The sequence below is a fragment of the Pristiophorus japonicus genome, chromosome 17, assembly GCF_044704955.1.
Source record: "Pristiophorus japonicus isolate sPriJap1 chromosome 17, sPriJap1.hap1, whole genome shotgun sequence".
Lineage (NCBI taxonomy): Eukaryota > Metazoa > Chordata > Chondrichthyes > Pristiophoridae > Pristiophorus > Pristiophorus japonicus.
In genome coordinates, this window is record NC_091993.1 from 25,386,709 (window position 1) to 25,396,660 (window position 9,952).

A 9,952-nucleotide genomic window follows, 5' to 3' on the forward strand; every position below is an offset into this window, starting at 1 on the left:
AATTTTCAAGAGTGTTTATTTTATCCCCCCTTATTGGCCCGGGGAGTGTTTTCTCTCTCGTTGCCTCTCCCTGGAGATTACGTCTTTCAGATTAAGATGTTAAACCGAGGTCCCGTCTGCTTTCTCAAATGGACGTAAAAGATCCCACGATACTATTTTGAAGACGACCAGGGGAGTTCTCCCCGGTGTCCTGGCCAATATTTAGCCCTCTATCAACATAACAAAAAAAAACATTATCTGGTCATTATCACATTGCTGTTTGTGGGAGCTTGCTGTGCGTAGGCTGGCTGCTGCATTTCCTACATTACAACAGTGAACACACTCCAGAAGTACTTCATTGGCTGCAAAGCGCTTTGAGACGTCCGGTGGTCGTGAAAGGCGTTATATACATACAAGTCTTTTACTTGTGTGTGGTCGTGATACTCCGGCCATCATGGTACGTGGGCCAGGCTGGATAGGTCCGCCTGCTCATCTATTTTGTACCTCCTTTAACCATTGCAAGTCACTACCTTTGCCCTCAGAGCGACCTCTGTGACCTCACAGATTGTGAGCGTCCGTGCATCATGGGAGCTGTGAACCAGGATGCGATTGAGTTTATTCCTAATTCACCAATTGATTTGGGGTGGGAGTTGTGGGGGGGGGGGGGGGGGGGTTGATGTCTGTAAAGGCTGAGTGATCAGAGATGTGTTTCAATCCTTGCTGACCTGCCCGTTTGTCATTCAAACCGGTCGCTTCGCCCCAAGTAGCTTTCTCACCAGTTTCACTTGGAGCAGCTCCAAATGTTTTGGATGCCTTTTGGCTGTTTAGTTGTTGTTACTAAAAGAAAAAAGACTTGTCCTCCAGCTGTTGGAGTGGAACCAGCTGGAAAAACTAATATTAAAGATAAGTTGCTTCTTAGTAACTGTAGTATTATGATTGCATTTTATTTTTGTGCGTTTCGGGAGCTTGTGCGCACGCTTGCTAAATCCAGGATAGATTTATTTTTACCACTTTTTGCCAATCACAAACCCCCACCACGTGGGAATGTGGCTTGGCTTCTGCGATTTCATTTTCCAAAGATAAAATCATCAGAAATCTTAAGCAGCATCTCTGTCATGAGAAATAGGAGTTTTTAAAAGGAAAAGACATTTTGCTATAAAAACAGAAAATGCTGGGAAGCACTGAGCAGGTCAGGCAGCCGGTGTGGAGAGAGAAACAGAGTTAACGTTTCGGGTTGGTGACCCTTCGTCAGAACCGTCCTGACGAAAAAGTCACAGACCTGAAACGTTAACTTTGTCTCTCTCTCCACAGATGCTGCCTGACCTGCTGAGTGCTTCCCAGCATTTTCTGTTTTTATTTCAGATTTCCAGTATGGACACTTTAGCGTTTGCTTTCCACCTTAAAAATGTCTCTCAATCCCACTCGAAATCTGGACAAGTTGAGCCCCTAATCTTTAGCAGGTCCATCCCAATGTTTTTGGAGCAGGACTAATCCTGAGAGTTCCAGTAATCCCTCCCAGATGATATCTTCCTTTGCTTAGTTCTCATTGTCTTAGGGGGTGGGTGGTGTCCCTGGGGTGGGTGGGTATTTGCACAAAACCCCCCTCCACACACCCAAAGCTTGAAATGACTGCAGTCAGTCCCCCACCGGTCCATAGGAAATCTATTTTCCCCAAGGACTTGTTCAAAGTTGGCCACAGTTTAAGCAATGCCTCGATTTCAAAATTTTCCTCCTTGTTTACAAATCCCTTCCAGGCCCTCGCCCCTCCTTATCTCTGAAACCTCCTCCAGCCCCACAATCCCCCAAGATATCTGCCCTCCTCAAATTCTGCCCTCTTGAGCATCCCTGATTATAACTGCTCCATCATCGGTGGCCGTGCCTTCAGCTGCCTGGGCCCTAAGCTCTGGAACTCCCTCCCTAAACCTCTCCGCCTCTCTTTCTTCTTTCAAGATGCTGCTTAAAACCTTCCTCTTTGACCAAGCTCTCTGCCATAATTTCTTCTTATCTGGCTTGATGTCAAATTTATTTTTTTGTCTTACAACACTCCTGTAAAGCCCCTTGGGACATTTTACTACGTTAAAGGCGCTATATAAATACAGGTAGTTGTTGTTTAGCTTTGTAACATGTTGCAAATCAATGAGGCACAAACTTCATAAGCAAAAAGAAAGAAAGAATGAATGAGCATTTCTATAGTGCCTTTCACAACCTCAGGACGTCCCAAAGTGCTTTTACAGCCATACAAATTATTTTTTGAAGTATGGTCACTGTTGTAAAGTCGGAAAAACGGCAGCCAATTTGGACACAACAAGCTTGCACATACAACAATGCAATAATGACCACATAATCTGTCGTAAGGTGTTGGTTGAGGGATAAATATTTGCCAGGGCTATTCAACAGAATAATGAAAAAAACAAGGTAGTTGAACAAACATGAAGGTGTTGTTTGAAAATACTTGGGAGGTAAGTTAATTGTCTTAACATACAATTTTGTATTGCAAGGTTACTGGAACTTGTTGCTTGTATTGTGGTAAACATCAGAAAATAATTGAGTTCATTTTAATATCCTTGTTTGAAAAGAACACTCGATTGTGCCACAGTAAGGTACTGAGTCATATATTTGATGGCCTGGTGGGACTACAGCGAAGGAGATTTTCTGATGATGCTGCAGGGATGGGTTTGTTACAGGTCGACTCTCCAACCTGTCATGAGTCTGGTTTGATGTATTTTGGGTCGTTCTGCATAACAAAGGAAGGAAACAAAACATTTTGTCTCGTGTTACTCAAACCACTCTTTTTTTTGTTGTTGTGAAAACATGAGATGCTGCACGATACCCGTGGTCTATATGGCAGAAGTCCACCAAGGTTGAAAATCGTAAGGGAGAGATGAAAGAAAGAAAGATTTGCATTTCTGTAGCGCCTTTCACGACCACCGGATGTCTCAAAGCGCTTTACAGTTAATGAAGTATTTTTGGAGTGTAGTCACTGTTGTAATGTGGGAAACGCAGCAGCCAATTTGTGCACAGCAAGCTCCCACAAACACCAATGTAATAATGACCAGATCATCTGTTTTTGTTCTGTTGATTGAAGGATAAATATTGGCCAGGACACTGGGGATAACTCCCCTGCTCTTCTTTGAAATAATGCCATGGGATCATTTGCGTCCACCTAAGAGGGCAAATGTGGCCTCGGGCAAAAGACGGTACCTCCGACAGTGCAGCACTCCCTCCGCACTGCACTGGAGTATCGGCCTAGATTTATGTGCTCGAGTCCCTGGAGTGGGACTTGAACCCACAACCTTGTGACTCAGAGGCGGGAGTGCTACCCACTGAGCAACAGATGACACACGTAGTGACTAGGTGTTGCCAAACCTGGGTTTTAGAAAACTGCTGATTGTAGGAGGAAGGGAAGACAGAGTGAAGAAAGGAGATTGAATTTGTGAGGCCCTGGAATAGGCTGAGTTGGGGCAGGGGACGTTGCAATGAGTCTCAATTCTAACACATTGGGAATGCATGGAGGAGGATGAGCTCATATTGGAGCTTAGAAGGCATAAAAGGACCAAGTTTGGAGGAGTAGTGACCATCATTTGTTAATACAAGAAAAGTTATGATCGAGAAAAACCAAAGAAGAATCACTTCTCAAACACCTTTAAGCGCTTTGCATGTAATTCAACACTTTGAAATGCCACCATTGTCATGTAGGTAGATAATGCAGCCACTTTATGCACAGCAAGATTGCGCAAATGACCAACTGACCTGTTTTTGTGGTGTTGGCTGAGAGGATCATTGGCCACGGTAAGAACATTGGCCAAGAAGAGTTAAATTGGAAGCTAGTAATCGGAGAAGGATCAACTATCGTGCAACACATTTGATTTTACACAAACTTCAATTTGATTTCCACCATCCTTATTTGTATTCAGCATAGTGCATGATTCCTAGCTGTATGTGAGTGTGCTCACAGGTTTGCAGAGCTGTTGCATTGCAAATGCTTAGCCAGTCACGTGATGTTCACAAGACTGAATAAAACCCCAGTCAGTTGGGTTGCGCATTGATGATGAGGTATGCAGATGTGAACCTAGTGGATGAACTGGTAATGTGTAGTGTGATAAACGTTTGTTAATAAACCAACCAGTCCCTTATAGCAATGTGTCGCTATGAATTCTTAAGCAAAGAACTCATGAAGCAAATACATTACAACAGCCTACTGCCTGATTTGAAAGGGAATAGCATTAGATACACGGGTGTTTAGTAATGTGAATTTGAAATGAAAAAGGCAAGGCCTGGGATGTCTATGGAGAGTTTTTTTTTTAATTGGTCATTCTATTATCCTACTTGACTCATGGACACACCTGTTCTGTGTCAGAGCATGTTCTTTAAGTAACTGTTGAGCGATTAGCACAAGCAAAACAAAATAATTGGTTGCTGGGTTGAGCCTGGTCAGCCCACGAGCGGAGAAGAGAGTTGGTTGCTTTTTGACGGACAATAGAAGCATCAGTTGTCAGCCCAATATTTCTTCACAAAAGTACATAATTTCTGAGTAATTTCTGGGTGTTTTCAAGTAAGCGGCAATGTTTGCCGTTACTTGCACAAGCAGTGATCCTGGCGAGCACAGATTTGGTTTTATTTCAGGCAGAGCACGTGTCACACTGGTTGAACCTTGAATAATCGGGTCTTTGTTGTTGAAAGAAATTTCTGGTCCAGCTTGGCGTTTTAACCTGAGGCAGAGCTGCTTGCCCCAGAAGACTTGGGTGAGTTTTCTGTTGCTTTTCCGGGTAACTCATTGAAGTGTTGTTGACACCTTGCCAGGCAGGGAGTTGCACCAGAGTGGAAAATTCACTCCGTACTGGGCTGTTGCGATTAAAGTCTTCGGCCGATTTACTGTCCGATTACCAGTGCAACTGCTCACTGCTTATATGTCTAAGGTCTTGAAAAATAATTCTATTTTTGTTTTGTTAGCTAGAAGCTAACTGGCTGTGTGCTGCAGTATTTATTTAGTTCCTCACTTTTGCCTCCTTTGGTTTAGAAAGAGCCTTTAAAGTTGAAAGGCATATTTCTATGTAAGAAAGAAAAACGTACATTTCTGTAGCACATTTCACGACCACCGGTCGTCTCAATGAAGTACTTCATAGTCACTGTTGTAATGTGGGAAACGCGGCAGCCAATCTGCACACAGCAAGCTCCCACACACAGCAATGTGATAATCACCAGATAATCTGTTTTAGATGTTGAATGATGGGATAAATATTGGCCAAGACACTGGGAATAACTCCCCTGCTCGGTCTTAGAAATAGTGGCCAGGGCACCGTTGATGTCCACCTGAAAAGGCAGTTGGTTTAACATCTCATCCGAAAGACTGCACCTCTGACAGTGCAGCACTCCCTCAGTACTGCACTGGAGTGCAATAGATTTTTCACGCTGAAGTCTCTGGCGTGGGATTTGAACCCACAACCTTCTGACTCCAAGGCGAGTGCGCGACTCGCTGAGCCACAGCTGACACCAAATTGAGGCAGAAGATATTCAGTTTGAGTGAATGCAACAAATTTGGTTCAGCGATCCTCAAAGGCAAATACCTTTGTTGCTAAATTTTGCTGTGCAGTGTCCCCTCACTTGAAAATCCTGGTCCCCGGATAGCTGGAGGAGAATTGCACCAACATACAGCGGGTATAGAACCAGCTATCTGCTAAACACAGCCAGGGTACAGCAAATTAGTTAATACAAACAGGAAATGAAGAAAGACTTGCATTCCTATAATGTCTTTCGCAAGCTCAGGGCATCCCAAAGTGCTGTACAGCCGACTTGTGAAGTGCAGTCACTGTTGTAATGTGGGAAAGGCGGCAGCCGATTTGTGCACAGCAAGCTCCCACAAACAGCAATGTGATAATGACCAGATAATCTGTTGGTTGAGGAATAAATATTGGCCAGGACACCCGGGATAACACACCAGCTCTTCTTCAAAATAATGCAATGGGACCTTGTGCGTTAGCCTGAGGGGGCAGACGGTGCCTCGGTTCAACGTCTCATCCAAATGACGGCACCTCCGTCAGTGCAGCGCTCCCTCAGCACTGCACTGGAGTGTGTCAGCTGGATTTTGTGCTCGAATCAAGTCGAATGGGACTTGAACCAACAATCTTTTTGACTCGGAGATTAAATTGCTACTAACTGAGCCATTGCTGACACCATTCCTGGATAGCATTTTCGCAGTTTAGAAGGGTAAGACCGCAGGCCATCAGAGGCAACAGCTTTGCTTCACAAAGTAGAAGCTGATGCAGAAATCTTTTCTCCTCATTCCCCCCCCCCCACCCCAAAACAATATTTCATTTTGCAAGCTTGTGTTATTGGAACTTGAATTTTTTTTTGAGGAAAAAAAACACAAGAGGGTAGTACAATGGATGTACCAGGAGAGAAATGGAAACTGTTGAACATCCTGTGGTTGTTCCAGCAGCTCCAGGCACCCAAAAGCTGTGTTTGAAAACCTTGGCCCTAAGCTCTGGAATTCCCTCCCTAAACCTCCGTCCCACTCTGTTAAAGGCACTGTATAAATGCAAGTTGTTGTCGACCACAGTCTTCACTTATTCACTGAAGAAAACTTAAAACAGACAGATCACGGAATGATGGTGATTTATCCCTTGATACCCAGACTTCAAGGGTTAAGTTGCGAGGAGAGATTACACAAATTAGGGTTGTATTTCCTTGAATTTACAAGGTTAAGAGGTTATCTGATCGAAGTTTTCAAGATATTAATGGGAACAGAGAGGGTAGTGTAATGTATGCACCTGTGAGTATACTAACAAAATAGTTGTCGAGCTGTTGCATTGCGAGTGGCTTAGCCAGTCACGTGATGTTCACAAAGCTCAATAAAACCCCAGTCAGTTGGGTCTAGGTCATCCATGATGAGGCAGGTGGTTGTGAGCCTGGTGGATGAACTGGTAATGTGTAGTGTGATTGTTAAACCTTTTGCTAATAAACCAACTAGTTCTTAATAGCAATGTGTTGCTATGAATTCTTAAGCAAAGAACCCATGAAGCAAATACGTTACAGGTGTAGACAGAGAAACTATTTCCGCTGGTTGGAGATTCTAGAACTAGGGGGCACAGTCTAAAAATTAAATCGGAGTGAAATTAGAAGTTTGGAATTTTCTTCCGCAAACGGCAATTGATGTCAGATCAATTGTTAATTTTAAATCGGAGATTGATAACTTTCTGTTGAGGTATTAAGGGATCTGGGCCAACGGTGGGTATATGGAGTTAGGTCGCAGATCAGCCATGATCTCATTGAATGGTGGAGTAGGCTCGAGGGGCTGAATGGCCGCCTCCTGTTCCTATGTTCTTTTTGTTATTCGGCTGAGACCAAGGAAGATCAGAGAATTCTCCTGGTGCCCTGCCAAACTCTTCCTCAAGAACGGATTAACCGGTCGTTCATTGCTACTGACCAAATGGTGCAGAATGGCTCATCACATTTAACTACCCAACCCAACATCGCATTTCAAAAGTAATTCATTAAGGGAAGCTTTGAACGAGGCACTATGTAAAAGCAAGTTTTTCATTCAGGCAGGAAAAGGACTAACAAGTGATTCAGCCATCTTGCAGTCAGAATTCGTTTTGAGGGAATTAACTCATGGACTTTGCTGTGCAATTCGACAAAATAGGCAGGTTGAAAAACAGTATTTATATTTTTCAAAAACCCTGCATGCTTCAGCGCGTTGTCTGCATGTGCAGTGCTTTCTGTGTTCCTTGAACTGGGTAAGGGAAAAATCAGTCTGCTTTCCTATTCCTTGTCCCTAACCAGTGATCCCTGCAGAGAAATGAACTGTCAGGGACAGGCTCTAGGCATCACTGTAATACTTCTCGAGGTCGAAGAGACTCCAGGAAGACTGATCTATCGAGCAACAGTCAGCTCCTTTAGAAGAGAGGGAGGGAATGTCTTATGTGGGAAGGAATGAACAAGCTTGAAAGAACTGGCACTTTTTAATGATTAAAGGAAGTGGAGAGATGTGAACATGCAAGTATTGAATGGCAAAAATGGCCCGTCAGCCCAAGCTCATTCCTTCCACAGACAATGTGATATCCACTTTATCAGAACCCACCCCAACTCATTTGATGAGCTGCGGACTTAATGGTTCGTCGGGCAAATCTCCAGCGTATCTATCTAACTTGGCACCCTATCTAATACATCCTTGGGTTGGTTATCTTCATTGGCGTGACTAGTCCCATCAAAGCTCCAATTAAGGAGGCATCAGTGAATTCGGCAGCTTAGCAGCGGTTGGGTTCCAACTTGTGCAAATTTATATAACATGCACACACTTCAATTAACCATGAAAATTACTTGACTTTGAACCTGATTTCAAACCACCACTAATCGGCCTCCTTAATGTTTTGATTTAAGCTACCGTTGGTTGAGGTTTGTTTCCCAGGCAGCTAACTTTACAATCCGGGCTCTTGATTGGAGGTTTAAGATGTTGTGCTTGAGTGTTTAGAGATATGAAATTAAAAATCTATAATGACTTCATGATGGCCTCCTGCAATTGTAGCTTTAATGGACAAACTCTCTCCTCTCATTCTTTCACTCTCTCTCTCCTCACTTTTTCTCTGTCTCTCTCTTCTCGCTCTTTCTCGCTATCACACTTTCTCTCGCTTTCTGTTTCTGCTTTTCTCTCTCTCTCTCTCTCTCTCTCTCTCTCTCTCTCTCTCTCTCTCTCTTTCTCTCTCTTTTCCCCCCCCCCCCCCCCTCCAGATATTTTTCCTTCCCAATTTTCTGCACTACTGAAGTCACTGACTCTTGTCGAGGTTTTGGTCGTCGTCACGCCCCCCCCGCCCCCAAGGCATCGGCAGCTTTCCGATACCTTGCCCAAGTGGCCATTCTTTTGTGCGTGAGCCAAGACAGGGGAGTGTTGGGCTATTTGACTGTGGGATGCCTCACAGTCAAGGTAGACACTCTCCCAACACACACCTAGCAGGGCTCAGTGGGTACCAATCAGGAGCAGGGACTCTGGCTGACTGTTCATTTCCCACTCCCACTCCACCCAGCACAAAGGCACTGAGGCCAACAATGCCATTGAGCAGTGGGCGAGCCTACAAAGCACGGCTCATTATTTACACCGTGTGTCTTTCTATACAGGGTCTTCGTGGGAACTGGCAATCCTCCTTTAAGGAGCCGTTGTGGGTTGCAATCCAGCTGGCGTGGGCCTGTTTGCAAATTAACTGTTCTTTTCCCAGCGGACTCCATTACTCGCTGTTCAACTCCTTTCTAATTGAGAAGCATCTGGGAGCAATAAGCTTCTGACGTAAGCACCGCTTCAGCCGGGCTGATATTGAATCAGGGCAGTTAATAAGGGAGCAACGTGGTTGGAATATGGAGCAAGACTTTCGCCAAGCCCTTTCAGTTGTACTGGACCGTGAATAATTGCTGTCGTACCACTCCGACAGGAAGCTGCACTTGTGTTTTCTTTCTGCTCCCTTTTAAGCCAGTAATGACCCAAAAAACGCTTCGAGTTCAGCCGAGTGGGATCAGTGTGTTTCTAGTGGGCTTTCGTTGAAGCACCATAGCATTTTGAGTGCTTCAGCTGGTTTTAAGAGTTGCGTGTATTTTTTTTCCCTTAAAATGCAAGCCAGGAAAAAGAGCCCCTCAGCTGGATGCAGCCATATGTGATGGAGGGAGAAAGGTAGAAAGCGGGGGTTCTAAGAATGTTACTGGGCATCATACGCCACAGCAAAAATACTAATTTCCTGGCCTCGACATTTCCTGAAGGAAAATCTGTTTTCCAGAGGCTTTCTTTGTGTGTATGATTGCTGTTAATGGGTTGTGTGTGTGTGTCACCTGTTGGGTAATGTGGCTGATCATCTCCCACCCCCCCCCCCCCAATGAAGGCTGTAACTGGGATCGAACTTCATGGGCTCCTCTAACCCTCTAATTCCTCACCCACGTGCTGACTCATCATGTGTCAGTCTGGACAGTAAACCACGAGCATGTCTGGTGGAAGGAG

At 44.5% G+C, this 9,952-nt stretch overlaps 1 protein-coding gene across 1 annotated transcript in view; it reads left to right on the forward strand.

Annotated features, from left to right (window-relative positions):
- The window catches only part of LOC139227958 (A-kinase anchor protein 13), a 250,821-nt gene extending 241,569 nt beyond the window's left edge, over positions 1-9,252 (forward strand). Inside the window, exon 8 of the mRNA XM_070859119.1 lies at positions 9,088-9,252. Within this exon, the coding sequence (XP_070715220.1) occupies positions 9,088-9,252 (165 nt within the window). The remainder of the gene's footprint in view (positions 1-9,087) is intronic.
- Positions 9,253-9,952: the final 700 nt, after the last annotated feature.